Source organism: Balaenoptera musculus, chromosome 18 (assembly GCF_009873245.2).
Source record: "Balaenoptera musculus isolate JJ_BM4_2016_0621 chromosome 18, mBalMus1.pri.v3, whole genome shotgun sequence".
NCBI lineage: Eukaryota > Metazoa > Chordata > Mammalia > Artiodactyla > Balaenopteridae > Balaenoptera > Balaenoptera musculus.
The window spans coordinates 16660079-16686698 of NC_045802.1; the positions used below are offsets into that span (position 1 = coordinate 16660079).

Genomic DNA, 26620 nt, shown 5'->3' on the forward strand with positions numbered 1-26620 from the left:
AGTTTATCTTGTACATTTTTGCCCCAGACCTGGAATCATATCAGGTTCTGTGTATTTGGAAATGGTATGTGGAAACCCATAACCTGGGTGTTAAGAGGTGATCTTTGCTCTTGAGTTGGTCATTGTTTTCATGCCTTTGCAGTAGACAGAGTTAGGAATACATACTTTTTTTTTTTTTTCTGAAAGAAAATATGTCATGAATTTATACTAGTGTTTCCAATTCAAATTTAAGGTAGATATTTAAAGAATGTAATTAAAGAATGTGTTTGTGTTATAAAGACCCAGGCTTGATTCCTGGCTTTGCAGCTAACTAGAGGTGTAACCTAATTCTCTCTTGTTCTAAGCTTCAGTTTCCTCATCTTTAAAATGGGGATAATAATAACTGTATCTCATGGTTGTTGTAATGATTAAATGAGAAAATAAGTGCTCAAGAAATTTTACTGTTTTATTATTCTCTATCACACTGCAAAAAGGAGAGACTTCTAATTTTTGTAGGGGTTAGAGAAGACTTGCCCATGAAAGTAACACTGGTGCTATCAGGAAAGATTGGGTGTTAATGGGATGTAGAGATTTAGTTAGAAAAATATCAGGGCAAAAGACTCACCAGGGGGTAGTGATCTGCATTAGTTAAGACAGGAGCATAGGATTCTGTTTTGCTCTTTAAAAAAAAAAAGAAAAGGAGGGAGGGAGAAAGGAGAAAGAAAGGAAGGGAGGGAGGGAGGGAGGAAGGCAGGAAGGAAAGAAAGGAAAGAGAGGGAGGGAGGAAGGAAGAAGGAAAGAGAAAAAGAAACCCTTTTTCCCTTATAGCATTTAGCGTAGTGTGTAATTACATGGTAATCTGTGTGCTTATTTGATTAATGTCAGCCTGCCTTCCTGCCCCACAAGGGCAAGGACTATCCTGTCTTCCTTTTGCTTGCCTTTGTAACCCCAGAGTAGTCACTGCACAGAGTAGTCACTCAGCTGATATTCGTACCCTGAATGAACTTTTACAGCATTTATAAATACGACAAAATTTAGCATCTGATTATGTACCTATGTTATCATTCTGTAGTTATTTCATTAGTGTTACCTTGTCCCTAGCTCAGCTATAGCTCATGAACTACTAATTGACCTAATTTCTTTAAGATCGATAACTTATAATACTTTAATACTCTGCAGATTTTTATCATTTATCCATTATCTGACAGCATTAGTTCTTTGTAAATTTTTATTCAGAGTGAATTAATGAATGAATCTGCTGGTGATTCCATTTGTTTGGGTTTCAGCATGTTGTGAAACGTGTGCCAAGTAATTTATTGTTAAGAGTTTAAAGTACTTCAACTATCCCTTACAGTGAAGCCACTCAATGCTTTCATTTTGTTACGTTGCCTTAAGTGGGCGAGAACAAGGTGTGTATATATATATATATATATATATATATATATATATATATATATAGTTAGATTATCTTCCTAAGAATTAAGTCTCATACTCCCATGGGAGTGTGTGTGCATGTGTGCTCGCATGCACATCTTTTGTGTCCCATGGAAAAGATTGAGGATGAATAGTCTCACCTGGATATTTAGAGAGGCGTTCTCAGAAAGGAGGCAGCGTGGTTATAGTATAAGGCACCAGACTCCAAATTAAATGGCATATGTATTCTAGAGCCTTTTCTTTTCTTTCTTCCCTTTTTTTTTTTGCCACTAAATATATGGTTCTCAAATTTGTGTTTGCTTATATTTCTTTTGTTGTTATTGTCCTCTTTGTTTAGCTGCAATCTATATATAATAAAATGTAGCAATTTCAAGTATAAAACTTGATGAGTTTTGACAAATGTAAACATTGTGTTATTAACAGCACGATAATGATATAAAATATATCTATCACTCCGAAAAAGTTCTCTTATGCCCTTTGCAGTTAATTTCTATCACTGTCCCCTGGAAACCACTGACATGCTTTCTGTCACAATGTGTGTGTGCACGTGTGCATGAGTGTGTGTGTATAGTTTTGCCTTTTCTAGAATTTCGTATAAATGGAATCATTCAGTGTGTAGTTTGTGTCTATCTTCTTTCACTTAGCATAATGCTTTTGAGGCTCATCTACATTTTTGCATCTATCAGTAGTTTGCTCCTTTTTATTGTTGAGTAGTATTCCACTGTGTGGCTATACTATAATTTGCTTATCCATTCACCAAAGTAGAACAGTTGGGTTTTTCCCTTTTTTTTTTTGGACCGTTATAATAGTCATTGTGTACATTGGCATGAAAATCCTTTTGTGGGCATATGTTTTCATTTCTCTTGGGTATATACCTAGGATTGTAATTGGTGGGTCACTGCCAAACTTTTTTTTTTTTTTTTAATTTTACTTATTTAATTTATTTATTTTTGGCTGTGTTGGGTCTTCGTTGCTGTGCACGGGCTTTCTCTAGTTGCAGCGAGCAGTGGCTACTCTTCGTTGCAGGTGCGGGCTTCTCATTGCAGTGGCTTCTTATGTTGCGGAGCACCGGCTCTAGGCGCACGGGCTTCAGTAGTTGTGGCTCACAGGCTCAGTGAAACTGCCAAACTGTTTACTAAAGTGGCTGTACTGTTTTGCATTCCTACCAGGAAGTGTATGAGAGTTCTAGTTGCTCTACATCCTTCCAACACTTGAATTTTTTCAGTCTTAATTTTAGACAGTATAGTGGGTGTGTAGTGGTATCTCATTTTGGTTTTAGTTTGCATTCCTTAATGACTAATGATGTTGAACATCTTTTCATGTGCTTATATGTCACCTGTATATCTTCTTTGGTGAAATGAGTGTTCTGATTCTCTTGTCTAGTTTTTACTTGTTATCATTGAGTTATAAGAATCTTTTACATATTCTGGATACAAGTCTTTTATTGGATACATGTTTTCCAAGTATTTTCTCCCACTCTGTGGCTTGCCTTTTCAATTTTTACAGTGTCTTTTAAAGAGCAAATATTTTTAATTTTTTTCTTTTTTTTTAAATTAATTTTTATTGGAGTATAGTTGCTTTACAATGTTGTGTTAGTTTCTACTGTACAGCAAAATGAATCAGTTACACATATACATGTATCCCCTCTTTTTTGGATTCTTTCTTTCTTTTATGGTTTGTGCTTTCTGTGTCCTATTTCAGAAATCTTTGCCTAACTTAATGTTACTGACTTTCTCCTGTGTTTTCTTTAAGGAGGTTTGTAGTGTGAGCTTTTACTTTTAGGGTAACGATTCATATAGGAATTTTATGTATGATAGGAAGAAAGTGTTGAGGTTCATTTTTTGGACACAGTGGTAACTAATTGTATCAGTACCATTTGTTGAAAAGGTAATCCTTTACCCATTGAACTGCTGTGGCACCTTTGTTAAAAGTCAATTGGCCACATATTTGAGTGTCTGTTTCCGGACTTTCTGTTCTGTTTCATTGATTCCTATTTCTGCCTTTTGCCAGTATAACACTGTCTCTACTACTATAGCTTTGTAAGTCTTGAAGGCAATTTGTCTCCAACATTTTCTTTTCAAACTTGTTTTGTCTGTTCTAGGCCTTTGAATTTCCATATTTAAGTCATATTTAAATTTTTCCATATTTAAATTTATTTAAATTTCCAAATTTAAAGTCAGCTTGTTAAGTTTTACAAGAAAGCCTACTGCAATTTTGATTGTAATTACATTGAATCTCTAAGTTAATTTGGGGGAAATCCACATTTTACATTATTGGTTATTCTGATCCATGAGCATGGTATATCTCTCAAATTTTTTAAGTCTAATTTTTCTCACCAATGTTTGTGGTTTTCCTTGTATAAGTTTTACACATATATTTTGACGCTTTTGTAAATCAGTTGTTTTATGTTTAATTTTTGATTATTTGTTGCTAGTACATAGAAATATATTTTATTTTTGTATTTTGACCTTGAATTCTGTGACTTTCCTAAAATCACTTATTATCTAGCAGTTTTTTCCAGATTTCTTGGAATTTTTTTTCCATATAAAATCATGTTGTCTGTGAATATTGACAGTTTTACTTCTTTCCAGTATCTGTCTGCTTTTTGGTTTCTTTTTCTTGTCTTAATGTACTGGTAGAAGTGGTGAGAGTAGACATCTTTGCCTTGTTCCCAGTCTTGGCGAATGGGGTGAGAGTGAAACCTTTCACTATTTGTGATTTTAACTGTAGGTTTTTTTTCTGTATGCCTTTTGTCAGGTTGTGGAAGTTCTTCTTTGTTCCCAGTTTGCTGATTTTTGTTTTTTAAAATATCATGAATATGAGTATGGAATTTTGTCAATTTTTATGCATATGTTGAGATTATCATATGATTTTTCGTTTTTAATTTTGCTAATATAGTGAATTACATTGATTAATTTTTAATGTTAAACCAGCCTTGTTTATATACATATATATCCTTGTTATATATTTTATAGATGAGGAAACATACACAAAAGTGGTGATGTGAGTAAGTAGACACAGGAGCTCAGGAAGCAGCAGTCTGAAATTAATTACTATAAGTCAAGGAGAAAAACAGATTTTAGTAGTGTGACACACTACTAAACACAGCGTAAACATTAGATGAGAATCCAGATATGTAACAAGGCTGTAGCAAACTGGGAGAATGTGGGTTTAAATCTTGCTTTTTCCAGAACCTGCAGTTACTTAGACAAATTTATCAGTCTCTTTATATCAGGGTTTCCTTACCTTCCTCCCACCCCCAAAGGATAATTCTACATTTCTTTTGTTCTAAGAAATATTATCCACCCTTACCCTCTCAGCGTTTCTGAAATCAGGAGAAGTTTGTTAGCTTTCAGCTAGACTGTATGGACTTATATCTGGTACTGCCTGTGTCCGTGCATATTGATGCACAGGTGTGGGTCATTTTGCTCTCACTTGGGCTGAACTATTTGCTTTATTAGCACCTCGTGTCAGGGGAAATTTTTTATATTCTGTTTAAATGAGTTAAAATGTTTCGGTTTAAATAACATGAACATTTGGCTAATGTAGTAAAAGCATGACGAGGGCTAGTAGTAAAAGCAAGACTTCCCATTCTCATTTCCTTTCCTCAGAGGCTTTTAATTGCTTGCATTTTTAATTGTTGTGTTGGTTATTCACATATGTCCAATCAAAGAAAGTTTTATTGTGGAACTTTTAAACATATACAAAAGTAGGGAAAATAAAATAATTAACCTCAAGAACCCTTACCTAGCTTCAATAATTAGCCACATTTTGCTGGTCTCGTTTCATCTGTTCTGCCCCTACCCCATACACATTTATACATTTATATAAACATTTATATATACAATATACATTTTAGAGGGAATATTTTAAAGCAAATTCCAGACATTGTATCATTTTTACCGTAAGTACTTCTGTATGCATCTTTAACATATAAGGATGTGCGCGCCCGTGCGCGCACACACACATGCACACACACCCCCCTGCAATGTTCATTATGGCTTAACAATAATTTATTTTAAAAAATCTTATTAAATTTAAGTTAAAAATATAATTACTCTAAATTAATTTAAATTTAATTTTTTTATTGCTTAACAAAAAACTTAAGGTGTTTAATAAATAATCTAACATCCAGTCTATATCCCAGTTTCTCTACTTGTCTCACAAATGTTGACAATGTTTTGTTTGAATCAGAACGCAAACATGGTTCACATATTACATCTGATTGTTATGTATTTTTATCCAGAAGTCTCAGAAGTTTAACATAAATTTGTATCCCTAAGGAAATTATTACTTTACAGTGAATAAGCATTGAAACAAACAAAAAATATGATACATACATTAGATCACCTAAGGTACAACAGGCAGTGCAATATAAAGGCAGTTGAAATTGCCCAATTTCTGAGAAGAGAGGTAAAACTTTCAAAGCTATGGGTTGGTATTATGACTCTTTTACCAGTTGTGAAGAACTATTACTGAAGAATCCAGTATCTGTTCAAAGCCAGCCTTTCAAAGAGAAGCATTATATCATCTAGTAATTTATTATTGAAATAAAGAGAATACAAAAATATTCTAAGGTTAATCAAATAGGAACTGCAAATGAAATTCTAGTAGCCTTTGATATACCTTGAAGTGACACTCTTCAAACTAAAGGTGCTATAAAGAGGTCAAGATCATAAGCACAGGCTATAAAATATGACTCTGATGTTCTGCTTAACTTATGATGGCCAAAAGGAATTCAGAAGAACCTCTAGACCCAGCGTGGAGAAGACTTAGACTAAACTCTGTTTGATACTCAAACACCATGAAACTCTATGAGATGGAAGAAAGAGGGGATATGCAACTTTATGGATAATTATGCGCTATTGTTGGAAAAAGTTTCATGTACACTTAATGTTAAATTTTGGAGAAGCAAGGAAATATACATTAAATTGCCGATATATCTTAGAATCTAAATTATAGGTAACCAGGTGTGGTGGAGGATCAAATACGATGATCCAAGCAGAGTATCTAATTAAAACCCCGGCACACAGTTCAGTTAATGAAGACTTGTCAGCCTGCTAACTTGCTATGTGATTTGGGGCAATATTTGGTATGAACAAGAGGTCTTTAAGCTTTTTTCTCTCCCTGCTTCTTTGAATTATCAAGAAAAGTTTATTATTGTTATTTTTAGGGGTTACAATGTATTTCCAGACGATAGGGACATATATAACATACTGAAGAAAGTTTGTTGATAAGTTTTTATGCTTGAAGCATTACTTGCTCTCAGTTACCTGGGAAATAATGAGTCTCAAAATGATTCACAAGGCTTTTACTCTATTTTTTGTTTTTTAAGTTTCTTTACCAATGTGCTTTAAATTAACCTTCTGACCTAATACTTGAAAATTTATTTCAGTTTAAATGTTTTATGTTAGATTCTGAATAATTTGGGATATTATTTAACAATTATGTGTAGTTATACGTTAGAGTTGGTAACATTATTGTACATCTTTTGAGAAAAGTGCTCTTTTTTAGAGTGTGTGTGTGTGTCCTTTTGGAACTTAGTTTTGCATTTTTTTAAAAGTCAACGCTTCATGTATTACAGTAACTTGTTATCATTTGAACATGTTAAATCATCACTGCAATAGTAGAGGTAGAGAAGGCATCAGAGCCTTAGGGGGCATATCATAATCTATATTTTTTCCTCTATAATTGTCTTTGGTATTAGTCCCTTGCTTTTTGTTTTCATTAATTTGTTTCTCGCTTTCATTCCTATTCCTTTTGCCATCGTTCACCTTGGTGCTTTTCTTAAAATATTAATTAGCTCCTTAACTTGTCTTGGTTTCCTTCAATCTGTCTTTCCATGGCAATAATTATTCTAAAGCACACCACTTGAGTGTATTATTCTACTGTTCAAAATGTTTCATTGTTTTCCATTATCCACTAGATTTCTCAGGACCTTTCACAGTTTAGCCAGTTACCTTATTTATCCATCCATCTGTTTTATTCATTCAGCCATATTTATTGAGTTTCTTCTATGAACTAGACACTGCTGTGCTCTGAGGATCAAATGATAAAACAATCAGGAGCTCAGTCCCCTTGGGTCTAATTGAGAAGACAAACATTAATAAAAGTATCATGTGATAAAAGTAAAACTGCAATGATCATGTATCCTACAAAAGGGAGGAGTGTGTATTGTGAGAGCTTATAATAAGGGCACACTAGATCTAGACAAGAAGGTCACTGAAAGCTAAGATTTGAAGAGGTGAGGAGGATGTACTACACAAAAAGTGGGAAGGATGATCATGCCAGGTAGAGGCACTGTACAAAGGCTCTTTTCCCAAAAGGAGTATGTTTTGAGACTGAGGGACTAGAAGTAGGCTAATGTGACTTGGAGCATAAAAAAAGAGGGATCATTGTACAAAATGGAAAAGAAGCTTGGGCTTGACCACACAAGGGGTTTTGAGGCCATGCCAATTAATGTTATTAATATGAATGCAATAGGAAGTCATCCAAGGGTTTTATTTAGAGGTAGGGGGTGGAGGAGTGAAAGACAAGTGGATGTTGGAAGACCAGTTAGGCATTGTTGCATTAGTTCTGACAATAGCTTGGTCATAGAGGTTGGTGATAGTAAAAGAGATAGAAAGAAGCAACAGTTTCAAGAGATATTTAGAAAGTTAAATCAACCAAATTTGCTGACATATATTGCATTTGGGGGTATAAGGAAGAGGGAGATGGCTTCTTGCAAAACTGGATAGATTGCGGTGCCATTCATTGAGCTAGGGAATCTTGAGAGAGTACCATTTGGGGTGAAGGAAAATCATGAGTTCAGTTTTGAGCAAACTGAGTTTGAAGTACCTTTGAGCCATCCAAGAGGAAATGGCAAGTAGGCAGAAGAATATTTTGGTGCTCAAAAGAAAGATGTAGGCTGGACGTATCCAATTGTAAGATATTATCTGAGTATAGATAGTAATTGAAGCTGTGAGTAGGTGGATTGAGGGTTTACAGTATAAACTGGCCAAGGCTTAATACTGAGCCTTGAGCGTCAGCAGCATGTAATGGCTAGTATTAGAGATTGAGGGGAGGGTCGGGGTGGAAGACGGAGGAGCAGCCGAAGAAGCAGAGGGAAGCCATGAGAATATTTCAAGGTGAAAGCCAAAGGAAGAGTGTCTTTCTAAAGAGTGGTAAATAGTTTTGAGTGCTGCTGGGAAGATAAATCTGAAAAATCTTCACTAGGTTTAATGACTCCTTTGGTTATCTATTTCTGTGTAACAAATCATCCTAAATCTTAGTGGCTTAAAGCAACAACAGTTTATTATTTCTCAAGATTCTGTGAGTTGGCTTCATTCATCTGGGGGCTTAGCTGGTGCTGGAACATCCAAGATGGCCTTATTTACATGTTGGGGGCTTTGGTGCCCACTGTTGCCTGGGTACCTTGCTTCTCGTCCCTGTGACTTCTGTCTCTCCATAAGATCTCTTATCAGGCAGTGGTCTAGTTCAAGCTTCTTTACCTGGCGACTGGCTCCCAACGGGCTGGCAGTGAAGCTTTGAGGCCTGTTAGGACTCAAGCCTGGAACACTTTGACCACACTGTCATCTACCACCGTGGCCAAAAAAAGATCTTTGATGACTTAGTGTGGGAGTTGTTTTAGTAGAGTTGGAAAGACTAGGAAATGATGAGCAGATGAAGAAGAATTCCTTATCATTCCCCTATATATTTTCTCTAAACTTGACCCAAAATAGGCTACTAATTTCCTGAATGCTTCCTCTTTATTTCCTCACATGCTCCTTTCCGCTAAATATGATTCCTCTCTCTCCACCATATTAAAATCTTACCCGTTCTTTTTTTTGTTTAATTTTATTGGAGTATAGTTGATTTACAGTGTTGTGTTAGTTTCTGCTGTACAGCAAAGTGAGTCAGTTATACATACACATATATCCACTCTTTTAGACTCTTTTCCCATATAGGTCATTACAGAGTATTGAGAAGAGTTCCCTGTGCTATACAGTAGGTCCTTATTAGTTATCTATTTTTTTTAATATATATAGGAAAATCTTACCCATTCTTAAAGGCTTTCTTAAAATCTTCAGTTTCTCTCCTTTGTATGTTGCCCTCCAGCAATTCTGAATTTTAATTTTACTTTTTATCCCAGTATTTGTTATTTCTTGCCTTTTATGTTTTTGATCATGATCTTCAGTCTGCATGCCCTGCAATCTGCAAAAGGTTGTAGATTCTCAGTAAACTTTTCATTCTTCAAACTAACTCAGATGCTACTTCCTCGGAGAGCCTTCGCTGGTCCATCCCCCAGATAATCAATTATTCCTCTGTACCTCATGCATGCTTTTACTATTGTACATATCATAACATATTATAATTATTTACATGTTCTTGAAGGTAGGAAATTGCAGTGTCTGCTGTGTTGCCTTTCATTAAATAATTCCTGAGTTATAGCTTGATTTGTGATCCCCATTCTTAATATTTAAGAAAAATGCCCCACATGATAACAATTAAAAATTTTGTATTAATAATGACCTAATTACTTCTTTGATACTGTGCCAAGTTCATTGATACTAGGCCAGTGCATTAAACTATAAAGACAAGTTTTGGTTTGGTGTGTGAGGTAAAAAATTTTTGCAAGAAAGAATATATGACCACACTCTTTGTATCTCTGAATTCTAAGGCTAGAATTTATGAGGTTGTATTCTGTGTGGCCTCAGTAGAAGTATGTCCGTATGTAAATTCTCATTGTGAATATTGTACATTGAGCTCGATTCAGGAGTTGTTGATGGCGTCACCATATGGAATGGTTGTTTCTCTACCCCCTGCTGTAGGTGTCGGGCAAATTTTTGCAGCTCGTGTCTTTATATCCTCTGTGTGTGGGTACATACAAGGGACATAGAGATGAGCTGGTTTCACATATTGGGGAAGAACAATACTTCAGCTCTTGGAGATGGGACTAGCTGGTTCTGCGACCCACCACAGATATGACAGTGGGATCTGTGTGTGTGTGTTTGCATCCATATCTGTGTGTGGTTTGGGCTGGGGGCAGCACAGATGCTGTTGGCAGGACACTGACCGGTGCTTGTGCTCTGCAGCCCTCATTCCGCTCCTCGTACTGTACTGCTCTAGTCCTTTCCTTAGGCTGTGGGAGTGGGACAAATACTATGGGGGGACACAGAAAAGAGTCAGATCCCTCTCCCTGCCTTCTCTCGAACTGGAGAGGGAAAGGCAGTCAGGGAAATAGGTCATTAAAACTTAAGGTAGGAAGTATAATTATTAAAGGACTTATAATTTGAGTTACTTCAGTAATAGAACCAGTTGGCAGAATATCCAGCTGCGAGGGGAAACCTCCTAAGAGTTGGTACAGATCAGTCACCTGACTCTCACGATGTGATCATCATCCAGGAGTGAGTTAGGTTGTGTGCCAGGAGAAATCCGTTCGGGTCCTGAATTAAAAATGTTTTTGAAAGAAATTTCTTTTATCTTCTTTCACTGTTTGCTGACTTTTATTTATTTATTTTTTACATCCTGCAAATTTAAGAAACAAGTAATAACGTATGAGAATCCTGGTTATCTGAAGTTTTATAATTGGTTATCTTAAAGTGAGCTAGCTAAAACGTTATCCAAATCTTACTTATTTGGCTTGGTAGAGTCCTTATTTATTTATTTATTTTTAATTATTTATTTATTAATTCATTTATTTTTGGCTGCTTTGGCTCTTTGTGGCTGCGTGTGGGCTTTTCTCTAGTTGCGGCGAGCGGGGGCTACTCTTCGTTGTGGTGCACGGGCTTCTCATTGTTTACGGGCTTCTCATTGCGGTGGCTTCTCTTGTTGTGCAGCATGGGCTCTAGGAGCACAGGCTTCAGTAGTTGTGGCATGCGGGCTCAACAGTTGTGGCTCACGGGCTCTAGAGCGCAGGCTCAGTAGTTGTGGTGCACGGGCTTAGTTGCTCCGTGGCATGTGGGATCTTCCTGGACCAGGGCTCGAACCCGTATCCCCTGCATTGGCAGGCAGATTCTTAACCATGGTACCACTAGGGAAGCCCTAGAGTCCTTATTAAATCCTGAAATAATGCCATGTTTGTGGTAGGCACTCACAGAATAACTGACTAAAATTTAAGTTGATCTTTAGTCCAGCCTTAGCAAAATCACAAATAATTAGGGTCTGAACCATAAACAAATACGAAACAAATTAAGGGGAAGTTGCACTATTATAAGTACATAAAGTTTGAGTATGCCTAATGATAGACAATCACCTTCCTAATCTGCCCTTTGTTTTTCATACCTATGGAGAAATAAATTGTATTCTTTTTTTTTTATAAGAAATTCAGGAAAGACTCAAAGGTGAATAAGGGCAGTAAGATAGTTATCCAAAGGAAAGAAGGAAAAGTAGGGCAGTCTTCCTCAATTTAAATTGAAGTTATATTTCCTTTTCTGTCAGCTACTAAGGTAATTATATAAGAAATCTGGAATGGTGAGATCAATAAAATTAACCATTTAAAATAATAATATAGAAAACCTCAACTGTATTCAAGTAAAAATAAAACTTGGTTAGTATAAAGTTTTCTGTGCTTATTAGTCCATTAGACCGAAGCTTTGCAAAGTATAATCTTATGAAGACCCTAATAAAGACCAATAATGTCATGGTTATGGGAAAGTTACTGTATCATTGAATTACACATGATTTATCCAGTTCTTAAAATTTGCAGTCCTTCTTTGATGCTCTAAACTTGATTATATAGCAGGGGTTATTTGAGTCTGTATTCTCCCTTGACACACAATCTTACATTGCAACTTGTCTCTGAAATGGGGATAATAATAGTACCTACCCCGTTGGTTTGTTATAAACATGTTATAAATATGAAAAGCTCCTAGAATGTTGCTTGACACATACATAGTGAGTGCTCATTATGCTAGCAGTTATTGTTGTTTATTTTTATTGTTGTTATTACCCATGTACTTGAGAACTGGAAGTGAATAGCAAGAGGGAGAAAAGTGCCTCTTTTCATCAAAGAGTAACTGGGGGAAAAGCATAGGATTGTGCTTTATAAAAACAAATAATCTAAAATGTTCATAACATTTAGTAATTAGTGGTTCAAAATCACCAGATTGATTTAGAAATGGATGATTAAAATTTTTTTCTAAAAGTAGTTATTTTTATAATTAAAATTTTCTTTTTCCATTTAATAGAATTAGTTTATTTTTTACATTAATATCTCAACACTTGATTTTTTAAAATGCAGATTATGGTTTCAATAACAGGCAGCATAATGCAGTGTTTAAGAGCACAGCATCAGGGACCGGACTACCTGGGTTTATATTCTGTCTCCTCATCATTTACTGTGTACCTTCTGGCAAGGCTCTCTGTGCCTCAGTTTTTATCATTTGTAAATAGGAATGTGTAGTGCCTGCCACATTTGTTTATTTTGTAGATTAAATGAGCGTGTGTGTGTGTGTGTGTGTATACACACACACACACACACACACACATATATATGGTTTAGAACAGTGTCTGCCGTATAATAGTTACTACTGTATAATTGTTGTTGCTAATGACAGTTTTCTTTGCATCATCAGACATTTAAATTTGAGTACTCTCTTACTAAAGTTTCCTGCAATTAAGTCTCAGAAAGCAGCTTTTATAAAACTATTTTCCTGTCAAATGTTCAGAAATAAAAATCCTAATAAATGTCTTGACAGCCAGTACTGTGATTTTCTATCTTCTTCTTTCTGTTTGTCAGCTTCTCCTTAAACACATCTCTAAACCAGTTCCTTTAGGAACATGATCCCTGTCCCCAGAAACCTTGGGAGTAGTGGGACCATATTTTATCAAGCATCTTTAAGTCCTCCGAATCCTAAATGCCTCATATTTGGTAGGGGCATAAAAAATGATGAGAGAAAGCAAACATAATTTTCAAGAAATATTCTGCTGTCTTACAGTATATTTTAATAGCCAGTGAAGTATAAGCAGAACTCTGTGTTAATGTCCTTATGAATGTCTGAGCTTTGGGACTAGTGATTATATCTAATCTACCTTTTATTGAGTTGAGATGTGTATGAAGTTTTCTTGTGTTTAATTTTGTTATAAAATAATAACACTATTATAAAAGAGGTATAGATAACTGCTTGAATGGATCATTTACTGTGTTTTTTGCATATTAATATATTCTAATATTCTGGATGAGAGTAAGTGATACAAAAATTTCTGCCGTATTTGCTCATTTTAATTTATTTTTTGTTGAGGATTTTTAAAAATTTAGTGAATGGAAGAGAACATTGCAGAGAGTTAAGTGCAGTATCTTTTCTTCCCTTACTCAGTGTTATTTCCCTCCCTCTTCCCATCCGAGCAGCAACAATTATCATGAATTTGGTGTGTAGCCTTCCAGTTCATGTTTTTTTACTTTTCCTATTTGCGTATGTTATACACATAAAACTACACTAAGTAATTGTTTAATAGTGCATATAGATGCTCTTCTCTATGTATCATTTTGCATCTTGCCTTTAATTTGTATTACCTGATGATTAGTGTGTTTGAGCGTCTTTCTACATATTTATAGGCTATATGAGTTTCCTTGGGTATTATTATTTTTTTTTGTTGCCCATTTTTAATTTTGGGAATTATCTATTCATATTTATTGCACATTTTTCTAGTGGTTAATTTTATATTTTTCTACTTGATTTATGTGCTATTTGCCTTGATTTTCAAAGTCTACATATTCAGAAAGACCTCCCTTGGTGATTATAAGACATAGCTAGAATTTCAACTGTAGACTTTAGGTTTGGAGTAATTCAACCCTCCTGAGAACATTTTTTCACTAAGGTTTTTTATCTTTTTCCTGTCCCTGTTTTCTTGCCATCACTCCTTCCTATTTTACTAGCGCATTTCAGCTATAGAGGAGTTTTTCCTGCCTCTTTGGTGATGAGGGAGGGTGGTAGTGATATGGAAGGCGGAAATAATAAGAAATAGAAAAATGAATAAAAATTTGACAAGTTTATAAAATTGATATTGCTATGTGTAAAATATGCTTGTGACCCTTGGCTTTTTGTTTTACTTGAAGTACATTCTAGACCTAGCATTGTGCAGCCAGTAAAAAGATAATGCTCATCATTATCTGATTAGGAGTGTGTGTGTGTGTGTGTGTGAGCATTACTTGATAAGTTGTGTGTGTATGTGTACATGATTTGGGGTCTATTGTTGTCCTATCCACTAGTTATTTATACATGAGGCCTCTGCAGTGCTGTTATCCACTGGATTCTTGAGACAGGTCCACGTATCCATTACTTTCCAGAGCTACTGCATTAACAGTTGAAATCTTCTTCCTCCAGTGCCATTGGTGCTTCGATATTTATCTTCTGGCAGGGTGTGGTGATAGCCGCAAGGGCTTGGAGTTCCCAAGCTGTTTTGCAAGTGTCACAGAACCTTTGAGGTTAGAAAACCTTCCTCAGGGAACATCCTGGCCCAGATTTCTTAATTTAAGGGTCCTTCCTTATTATTGCCTCTGACTTCTGCCTTAAAAGTAGGATCAGTGCCAGGAGAAAAGCTCATGACTCTTGGCCATGGGCACGAAATGTTGGCTGATCCTGATATAGGAATCTTGCAGCAGATTCTCTTGACATGAGTCTTTTGGAGAGAGGTGCCACTTTAGCAGAGCTTTGCTAGGAACTCTCTTCTTAGAATTGAATCTGATTTTTTTTTTTAATGGTTTGATGTAAGTCATTGAAGAAACTTGAGTTCTTAAGTCAGTGTAGAATGACTTCAATCCCTAATTTATCAAGTTCGGAAATCTTCAAGGTGAGAAATAGAAAGGCTGTAAGCAATACAATTATGTCTTGTTTTTGACAAAAGTAGTATAAACTCTGGCAATTAATTTGGAAGTGATAATTTTATTTTATTTATTAAAAAAATTTTTTATTAGAGTATAGTTGATTTACAGTGTTATGTTAGTTTCAGGTATACAGAGGAGTGATAATTTTGAAATGTGTTCTGTATTTTAAAGAAAACTCCAGTATTTGTATAAATCAATCCCTGAGTATGCTGATCCCGGGTTTCATTTCTTTTTTTAAAAATTTTATAAGTGATAAAGACTTTTGTTTTCCTAAGCACTATACCAGTAACATGTATTTCAAATTTTCCCGATTGTCTTAAAAATCTTTGCTCTTGATTGTTTTGTCTCTTATTCTCTAACAGTTCCACCAGCCCTCCCCACTCCCACTCTTTGCTTTTTCGTGCCATTGATTCATTAGAGAAACCAAGTCATCTGTCCTGTAACATTCTGGATTTGACTAATTGCTCCCTATGGTGGTGGATAACTTGATCCTGTATCCTCAGTTGTCCCTGTAAACTGGTGGTTAGAACTGAAGGCTTGGTTAGATTCAGATTCAACCTTTCCTTCCCTTTTTCTTTCCTTCCTTTTTTCAATGTTATGTACTTCACATTATGAGGCCCATATTGTTTGGTTGTCCCCATTTACTTACAGTAAGACTGATGTGTGGATCTGTTGGTACCTTGTAACTGTTGGTTCAGAGGTACCCATTAGAATCACTTTAAAGTGTTTAAAAATTCTTAAGAATCTTGGATTCTGATTGGGCAGGTCCTAGGGGCACGGGGAGAGACATAGATTAAAAAACACATGGAAGAAACCCCCAAACCCTCTACCTTTACTCAGATGTAGTAAGAATCATTACCTTTAATACATTTAATATGTAACTAGAGTGATAAAATTTACTTTTAAGCAAATGCTTTGGGAAGATATGTTTTGTATGAAATGAAGCATATTTAAATCATTAACTGTGGAGGTGTTTGAGGCTACTGTGGTGTGGTAGAAAAAAAATACTGACTTGCGGGACTTCCCTGGTGGCGCAGTGGTTGAGAATCCGCCTGCCAGTGCAGGGGACACGGGTTCGATCCCTGGTTTGGGAAGGTCCCACATGCCGCGGAGCAACTAAGCCCGCACACCACAACTACTAAGCCTGTGCTCTAGAGCCTGTGAACCACAACTACTGAAGCCTGTGCTCCTAGAGCCTGTGCTCCGCAACAGGAGAAGCCACTGCAATGAGAAGACGGTGCACCGCAACAAAGAGTAGCCCCCGCTCGACACAGCTAGAGAAAGCCCGCACACAGCAATGAAGACCCAAAGCAGCCAAAAATAAATAAATAAATAAATTTATACAAAAAAATACATTAATTAATTAATTAAAAAAAAAAGAAAAAGAAAAAATACTGAATTGGACCTGGGAGGCCAAATCATTTATTGTCTCTGAGGCCCATTTTTTTTTAAATCTAGAAAATAGGAACCCTAAGATATTTATCATAGGGTTGATTTAATGATTAAATGAAATGATTTATTTAGAAGCAGTCCAGCACCTGGTGGTGAGTTATGTTGAAATCTGAAAAGCATTACAGAAACAGATATTTTTCAATTGAGGTCTTCTTTGAGTAAAGCTTAAGAAAATTGAAGTAATAATATCTTATATGCTATTATATATATATATATATATATATATATATATATATATATATATATATATATATAAGCTTTTGTTTTTGAGCTTGTTTTTTTTGAATGATAGGAGACTCATGACTCATGATGTAGTTTTAATATGTGTCATTAATGTAGCCTTTTTGGGAGAAATAGTGTTGGAAATCTTATTGTTTTTTATTTCCCCTTACTTTCAGCTCCATTTACCTCTTAATTCTCCTTTGCCTGGAAGCGAATTGACCAAGGAACCTTTTCGTTGGGATCAGAGACTCTTTGCATTAGTGTTGCGGTTGCCTGGCACGATGTCAGTAGAATCAGAACAGTTGACAGGTGTGCCTTTAGATGACTCTGCAATCACACCAATGTGTGAAGTGACAGGCGGTAAGTTCTTTGCTGGCAGTAATTCAGTGACTTAAGCAGAGTTTATCTGAATGTTTTAAAATGTGCATTTCAAAATCTCCATGTTTGTTTTTGTTCAACAAATTAATATTAGAAGTTAGTAGACATAGATGGTTTTAAAACTACATTGATGAAGGTCTTTGATTCGATTTGAATAGGATGTGAATACTATTGGGTCTGATAATGCATGATATTTTTTTCCTAACCATATAGAAAATGCTGGTATTTGAAGTTGTTAAACTTATTTTCTTACCTACAAAGATTGCTAATGATTTACAAATGCCGTAGAATTATTTTCTCTGAAAAAATGTTTTGAGAATCATCTCATTATCCATGTAATGATTAACGCCTGGTTAAGTACAGTTTTCCCCAGAGGCAAAGAGGAAGCTGGATAGGTTAGAGGAAACAGGTAGTGAACTCTTCAGCCAGTAAGTCCGGGTGGTCACTGTGCTCAGAGAACATTAGTGAAATGCTTGAAACAGAATATGTAAGAGGCTCAGAACTTTTATAATGTGGAATTGGTTAACAGGTGGCTTAAATTCATATGGATATGTATTGAGTGCCTACTGTGTACCAAGCACTGTTCCATGCTTTAGGACTTCCATAGTGAATATGACAGGCATGGTATTCTTGCTTTCATGGTGCATTTTAGTTCTTGCTTAGGGAATTTGATACTAAAATGTCCAGGTCTGGCATACCACTATTTTTCATCAGTGTCAGGGGCTGTGACATAGTCTCCATACACTGTCAGTGCTCTATTGAGAGTCTATCATAGCCAGCTATGTAAGTTAAAGGAAAATATAAAGTCTAATTAATATTTTAGGTGCCTTTCTTCTAAAATTCTGTGGATTTTGGAGATCTGCAAATTTCACAGACAAAAAGGGTATCCCATGTAGATAGGTATGTGAAGAAGATAAGTTAGAAGAAGATTCCGAAATCACCGTTGGTAATATCTTTCAGTGACCCAGAAAACTTAGTTGGTCAAGGAATTAGGGAGCTTTCCCCAGATATACATCCTGAATCTCTTCTGATGTAGTGGTTTATTTACCTCTCTTCATGCTCCTGCTAGCAATAATGGGAAACTGCTCAAATGTCACTCACCTTTCCATATTATATGAATAGTATGTTTTCTTCTTTATTTTCAAAGAATGGTGACTAAAAAAAGTTTTGAGGATAAAACACCAGAAAAGTAGAAATAACAGAAAAGCTAACATCCACTGTTATACTGTTGTACTATCCAAATATGTAATCACTGCTAACAATTCTGTGCATTTTTAAACTTGATGATAAGAGTAGTGTGTGTACATTTATTTTTTCCATTATAGAACAATTATAGAACAATTCATGTTCATTAAGGAAAAATTGGAAAGAAATTTGCCTGTGTTGCCAAAATAATTAATATTTTGTTATATTTTTAATGTATACTTTAAAAATTATATAATTGTCATTGTAAGCATTTTTCTTTTATTATCAGGTAATTAATGAATACTCTATGCCAAATAACTGTTTTTGATTCTGGGAATACAGCAGGAACGATAGACAGAAAGCTTACATTTTTGGACTGTGTGACAGATGAAATCATGTAAAATGAATAAATAATATTTCAGAGAGTTCTCCTTACTATCAAGAAAAAAAAATAGGGTGAGGTTGCAGAGGGTAATGAGGCAGAGAATGAGTATTCCTGGGAAGTCTTTTGAGGAGGTGACTTTTTCTTAACCATAAACCTAAAGGATATGCTTACCCCAGTTTGAATCAATTTAAAATACTGCATGTCCTTGGAGATTATTATACTCTTTGTCTGAAGGAGTAAATAAAACAACAGTTATTTATAAATTACATTTGCATATCTCTAACCTTGATGTTAAAGTCAGTTGTTTGAATAGGGATTAAATCAGCCCTGGTTGTATCTTAAAAATATTAATCTCTCTAAAATTATTGTTACAGCATGTTCATCAACCCTCTGTATTTTTTAGATATTTTAGTTCCAGGTATACAACATAATGATTTGATAGTTGTATACATTGTGAAATGGTCACCACAGTAAGTCTAGTTAGCATTTGAACAGAAATCTGAATAATGGAGTAAGCCATACGAAGATCTAGGTAGAGGAAATAATAAGAGAAGGAACATGCCCCATGTATTTGGGAGCAACAGGGAGGCTGATATGGCTGGAGCTTATGTAGGGAGAAGTAGAGAGTAACAGGTTTGTTTAGAGAGGTAGGCAAGGGCCAGGTATTGAATAGCCTTTTAGGCCATAATAAATATTTTTTATTTTCCAAGTGTGATGAGAAGTCATTGGAGGGCTTTTTATAGAGGTGACATCTGATTTCTGTTTCTGAAAGATCACTTCAGCTGCTGGATGAGAATATACTGTAAAGTGGTGAGAATGGAAGCAGGGAGACTAGAAGAGATGATAGTACTTTGATCTAAAGTGTTAGGTTTGGAGGTGGTGAGAGGTGGTCTGATGGAAAGGAGAGACTGAGGGCAATGAGGGAAGAAGGAATCAATCAAGGCTGATTCCTAGATGATTCAGTTGGCCTGAACAATTGGAGGTGAATGGCTATGCCAAGTATTGAGATGGTTACTCAGAGGAGAAGCAGGTTTGGGAGAGGCGCAGGTATGATATCAAATTTTAAAAATGCCTAATAGACATGTTGGTGGAAGTATTGAGGATAAAAAGCTTTTTATAAAAATTGTAAGACTTTTCTAGATTAAATAAATTTAACTTTCTTAACCTCTATAAAGACTGTTGCCCAACTTAGAAATGTTCCTTTTGTCTCTTATCCATTTTACTAAAATGCTAATCTAGTATACTCTGGGGGAAAGTTTTTTTTTTTCCTTTGTTTCACTTTACTGCCTTCAGACTCACTCTGTTTAGATTTTTTCGGGGGATCCTCTAACCACAAATGAGCTAGCTTCTTGACTTGAAAGTATGTGCTTTTCTCACAAATATTATTAGTGATCCCAGAAACTTTATCCTTCAATACAAGGTGTTATACATTCCAAGAGGTGAGTTTTGACATAAAGAATAAGAGAAACATGACATAGGTTATAGGTTCACTTTGTAAAGATGGCAAAATTTGCTTTAACTTTCAAAAGAATTAATGAAGTTTTGTTATTTTCTAAGTGACTCAAGTTTATTTTTTCTCCAATTTTCATAAAATGTCTTTGTTAGTAATTTTATTTCATGCTAAGATCATAACTTCTTTACTTATATTTTCCTAATCAATTAGTTGATGACACAGGTTAGGGGAGTAGAGAGGATTGCCACAATTTTATACTTAAGAACTTCTGTTTTTTATTAACATCTTGGGAATATGCTTAAATATCATGAAATAAGATGTTGAACCTTTATATAATCTTCTAAATACTTCTTGTGTTAAGACCATCAGCCTTTTTATGTATTGTTTTATGTACATGTTTAAATTGACTCAAAAAAATTTTAATTTGCCAATTCTTTCAAATAAGTGTGGTTCCATATAGGCTTTCTATTTTACATATTGATTTCAAATTAACATCATGGTTTTCAGGGAAGAAGGTATATCCAGATGAAAGTGTCTAATACCTTGTAAGGGTTTGAATCTTGGCTGCACTACTATACTAACTTGAATAAATTAGTTAATCTCTCCATGCTTTAGTTTTCTCATTTGTAAAACGGAGAAAGTAACCAATACAATTGTTGCTAGGATTGGATAAATTAATAGAATGATTAGAATAGTGCCAGGTACATAGACACTCAGTAATTGGTGGGTATTTTTATAAGTATGGCTCTCGTTGTATTCAGGTAAGCCATTTGTTATATGATACTTGTTATTCTAAGCTGACTCTGAGGATTTGAATCACTCTACTGCCTAATGTTCTCTTTTCTGAGTAGCCTTTAGCAAATCACATGTTGAGTATAAATTGATATGAGTAATTTGATATGTCAAATATAATAATATAACGTGTTTGGTAATAATTGGTTGAATTTCTTAAGGAATAGGACTTTTCCATATTGAGCTTATTGCAAATAACATTGTAAGATGTTTGATTAAAGATTTTTAGTTGTCATGGTTTTCAGCACTGGTCTAGATCAGTACAGATAATAGGAATATAAGTTATATATATAATTATAAATTTTATAGTGTCACATTAAAAAGAAACTGATAGGGAATTCCCTGGCGGTCCAGTGGTTAGGACTCTGCACTTTCACTGCCGAGGGACTTGGTTCAGTCCCTGGTTGGGGAACTAAGATCCCACAAGCCGAGTGGCGCAGCCCAAAAAAAAAACCCAAAAAACTAAAAAGAAACAGGTAAAATTAATTTATATAATATTTATTTAAATCAATATATACAAAATATTTCAACGTGAAATTGGTACTTAAAAATTATTCAGATATTTTACGTTATCTTTATATTACATCTACAAAATCAGGTGTGTATGTTATAGTTACTGTACATCTCAATTTGGACTAGCTGTGTTTCAAGTTTTCAGTAGCCATATGTGTCCAGTGGCTGCAATATGGGACAGCACAGGTCTAGATATATTTATTGAAAACTCCCTGTTTAAGAAGTCTTTTCACTGGTATTTTTTCTTAATCACTAGCATTTTAATGCTTCTGAACTAAAAATTTTATAGGTTAAAATATTCAAGAGGGAAACTCACTTAAGATAGGTAATTTCTAAGTATGTAAGCCAAATGAAATTCAGAAAAGCACATGCTACTATCTGTATATTAAAGTGCAAACACTTAAAATACGCAGTACCTGCCAGCAGATCAGTTAAATAATTATTGAGTGTCATCTGTGCCCTTAGCATTAATCTTTAGTGATAATACTTTTGTTAAGCAGGAGTAAGATTTTGGGGGGTTAGTTACCAGATGTTGTATATGTGTAATAAAGATAAGTTGTGTTGGAAAACAGTTGGAGATAGTTTTTTATATTTATATATATTTTAAAATCTCATTTCATGTAATACATTGTGTATATATATAATGATTTTTTTCATTGTGGTTTGTTCACACAAAGATTTCTATTTTCCACATACCTTTAATTACAAAAAAAATTTACATACTCTCACAAAATGGAATTGTTGATTGATTGAAGATAGCTATTTTTGTTTTGTTATTCTTCTATTAGATAATGAAAAAGTCAGACTTTATCATTGAACTTTTGTTAATCAGTATTGTCAAAAACCCTACTATGGTTCTTTCTTGTTAAAAGTAGGAATTTTTGCAACTTCATTCTTTTTATTTCAGGCCGTTCATACTCTGTATGTTCTCCAAGAATGCTTAATCAGTGTCTGGAGTCCTTGGTGCAGAAAGTACAAAGTGGAGTGGTAATAAACTTTGAGAAAGCAGGACCAGATCCTTCCCCTGTAGAAGGTATTATTGTACTTCCCTTATCGACATTTTAAACTGGATTTATCAAGTATTCAACTAGAACTGAAAAATTATTATGATTTGGCCTTGTCAATGTTAAGGCCAAATTATTAAGATGACAGAACAGCTGTTGGTAAAGAGGGAAGACTAAATAGGAAAGTCAAGGTAATATGCTAGTGGTTTGGTAGCATCGCCTTTTTATATTGGTTGTTCATAGCCTGAAAATCTATAAGCGCCAAAACCCTTTTTAAACATTTACAGATTAGCATATTTCCTTTTTAGTATTGTAATGCTGACTCTCTGCAGTGTATATGCTTCTTCCATGTCCCTTAATTCACAAGAGTGTTCAACCCTAAGTGTTTATTTAATTCCTTAGCTACATTTTTTCTAAAGATCAGACTGATCAGAGCCAAATGGTTGATGTGGTTCCCAAAATGAGAAACCAGCCTTTGCCATTCAGCTTGATCCTTTAAAGTCTAGCTGAGCCCCACCTGGCTTTATGCTAATATTTTGTGATCATGAACTATTTATATTAGCCAGAGGGTATAAGTTTTACCAGAACCAATGGACAGTTTACATCTGGACCTTCTGCCTTGTATGATGTAGCTTATGACAAGAATTAGAAAGTCATTAATGGCACTGGCAGAGGTGATCCACTAGAGTGGGTAATTGGGAGAAGAGAAAGGTCATAGAGATGAGAAAGTGGTACCCTCAGAAGGGATTATAGGGAAGGAGCAGAAGATGGTAAGATTATATAAATCGCATACTGTGTCTGGTTTAAAAAAACAAACTTAAAAAAAATTTGAATTGTTACACATGGAATATATTTATTTTAAAATTATTTTAGGACTTTTGCTTAGAGTTAGGCACTAAGTAAATGTTTACTGAACTGTTAAAGAGAGTTACTTTTTCTAGAATTGTTTTAGATTAAAGGTAGGCACCTCAAATCTGGATTTGCATATTAACTTTTCATTTTAGTTATTAGGCTTTAGTTAAAAAGATTGATTTTAAAGAAATATTCATTTAGCAATACTTACCCTTACCTAGTATTTACTAAGCCAAGCATGATGGTGAAGAAATTGAGTGTTTGCCCTTATCATCTAGTGGGGAAAACATGTCATTCGTTAAACAAGTATCTGCCGTAAAGTATGTTTTACATATTCTGATTGGACAAGCAAAAGATGCTGTGGGACCTCCTTTCACCTATTGAACTCATAGTTGGAATGTGCTGATGTTACTCTCTAGTGAATTCTGATGTAATCTGAATGTTAAGCCTTAGTCATGATAGTATTCTACCATTTAAGAAAAATAGGAAAATCCAGAATTGAACAAGTATTAAGACATTTTTACTAAGTAATAGTAGATATAATTTAACTGCTTATGTTTTTCCTTTAATGATATATACTTTCTTTGCTTTGATTTCTTTGCCGTAGATGGGCAGCCAGATGTATCAAGGCCTTTGGGATCTCAGCCTTGGCATAGCTGTCACAAACTCATATATGTCAGACCAAATCCTAAAACTGGGGTTCCTATAGGTCACTGGCCTGTTCCAGAGTCCTTCTGGCCAGATCAGAATTCTCCAACACTAGTAAGTACCAGAGAGACTGTGACTTTGTAATAGTAACCGTTAACTGCTTTTCCTACTAGTTTTAAGTGCTCCTGTCAGTTAAAGGTGTGGCTGTTGTATAGGAATTAGACAAGTGCTGTTACTTGCTTTAGTGTGCTGTATTGTTCATCAGGAAGTGACAGAGAAGAGGCATCTGTCTCCTTTAGAATCTAACACTATGCTTATGCTTTTATTATTGGCCTCTGGTTACAGAAGCATAGATATAACAAGAGCTTCTCTTCGGATTCTAAATCTAATGTAACATGAGGATTTCTCTCTGGGACATAATATACAGTTTAAATGAAGGCTTAGAAAATAATTCTGATGGTTTGCCTGCAATCTTTTAGGACTTAGTCTTAGAAATTCATGTTGACTTGCATAGTTTTAGTTATAGTCAGTGTTTTCAGCCTGGACGTTTAAGGTAGCAAAGATTTTCTGGTCTTGTTTATAGGAATTATTTTTAGAAACAGTGAGGCTTGTTGAATGATCCTGGTGAATTATCAGTGTTCACTGTATGGTTCTTATAATAATAGGGTAAATTTATACAAATATCTATTAAATCTTGTTAATACCCTTTTTTCAGATTAGTGTTTTTTGTAGTAACTGAGGACGCCATGGGATATGACAGTGGTTCTTTTGATGTTACCCTTAGAAGATAAGAGTTGTATTTCAAAGATCATTAAGCAGTCTTTAATAATGTTTCATGCAGCTGTCATTTATGAATTAAATTGAACTCTTTTTGAAACCTTTTATGCTTTAAACCGATATCAACTCTTTAGGATAATTTTTACTTTTATTCTGTACAAGGTCTATAAAGTGATATTTCCTTTATTCATTAGGGATTTAATGTAGTACATGAAATTAAGTTTTTATACATTTCAGTGAGGTATCTTCTCTCTTTTTTGGATTGAACCATCATAGTTTTTTAGTCTGGCTTTAGAGAAGCTCTCAATTTCTTTGGTCATATTACTTTCTCTTCTAGAGCCCTTTCAAAATTCTTACAGAACAGATATCATATTTATATGAAATATTATATTGTTGGTTATTCATTCTACTATATTTATTTAACACCTACAGTAGTACATATGGTACTTGTTAAGTCCTAATAGGAAGAAATCCAAAACCAGTATCACAAGCATTATCTATTAATATTGCTCTAGTGGTCTATTACAAATTGTTACAAGCCATAGAGGATTTTGAAGTGTCGGTAGGATTTCAGTTGGAGGAGGAAACTGTGTGAGAAAAAACTATGGAAGTAAAAAAGAACAAGGTGAATTTAGAGGAATGGAAAGTAACTGTGAGGATAGGTGGGTCATAATATGTATGTAGGACACTGAGAGTACTATTAAATAAACCGAATTGCTCATGACTTTACATGCAAAGTTAAGGAATTTGAGCTTTTCTTAATAGGGTTCATAGAACTGAAGACACTTTTAACAGAGTGTTCCTTTAGGAAGATTAATCTGGTGGTTGTTACATGAACTGGAAGGTAAGCTATTTACCTAGAGGGCTATTGCTTTGGTTCACTTAATATAAGAGTTTGAATTAAAAGATGATGGAAGAGAGAATGATAAAAAAAAAAGAGAGAGAATGTTAGAAAGAACTGGCAAAATTTAGTAACTGAAGGATATTTCAGGGGAAATGAAATTTTTACAAATAATAGTATTTCATATAAGAAGTATTGATACTGAAATTAAATGTGATTTATTAGAGACTGGTTCTGAATTTGAATCATGGCTCTACCATGATTAGCCATGTGTCTTTGGTTAATTATCTTCTCTAAGCCTCAATTTCCCATCTGTTAAATAGAGATAATAACTCCTATCTCATAGGATTATCTTGGGGATTAAATGAAATAATAAATGCCCCCCCTTTTCTTTTTGGGTCTCAATATTGTCATCCAAAAAAATAGGTGAGTTTCACAGACCCATTCAATATGCTGTGTGTCAGGTACATGCTAGGCACAGGAGCAAAACAGTACTTCCCCTCTGGAACCTTACCATTCCATAGGAAGGTCAGCCATATAAACATAATAGAGTACAGTGTGCTGAGTGTCATAGGGGGCAGAGCAGAGCCCAGAGGAGGTGGTGCCTAACTGCCTCGTATGTGTTTGGGGTACATGGTGAGACTGTGTCAGGGAAGAAGTTTCTTAGAGGTTGGTACTTGCCTTGCCAGTTCAGTCTTCAAAACTTAGTTTGTTTGCATTATGCAAGGGAGAAAATAGTAAAGCAGCTTGTGATAACATATGAAACACCGGGGCATGAAAGATAATGATCTGTTTGGGCAACTGCAAGTCGTTTTGGTATGGCTGGAACACAGGGTGTACATGGTGTGGTGGTTAAAAGGCAGATGGGGACCGTATTGTCAAGGATCTTTGTAAAACAATA

General features: G+C 35.0%; 1 protein-coding gene across 4 annotated transcripts in view; it reads left to right on the forward strand.

The window, feature by feature from the left end:
• The window catches only part of INTS6 (integrator complex subunit 6), a 90454-nt gene that overhangs the window by 43125 nt on the left and 20709 nt on the right, over positions 1-26620 (forward strand). For all 4 annotated transcript variants that reach the window (XM_036831467.1, XM_036831468.1, XM_036831469.1 and 1 more), the window contains 3 exons: positions 17068-17251; positions 22505-22630; positions 24061-24215. In XM_036831467.1, coding sequence (XP_036687362.1) covers positions 17068-17251; positions 22505-22630; positions 24061-24215 — 465 coding nt within the window. The remainder of the gene's footprint in view (positions 1-17067; positions 17252-22504; positions 22631-24060; positions 24216-26620) is intronic.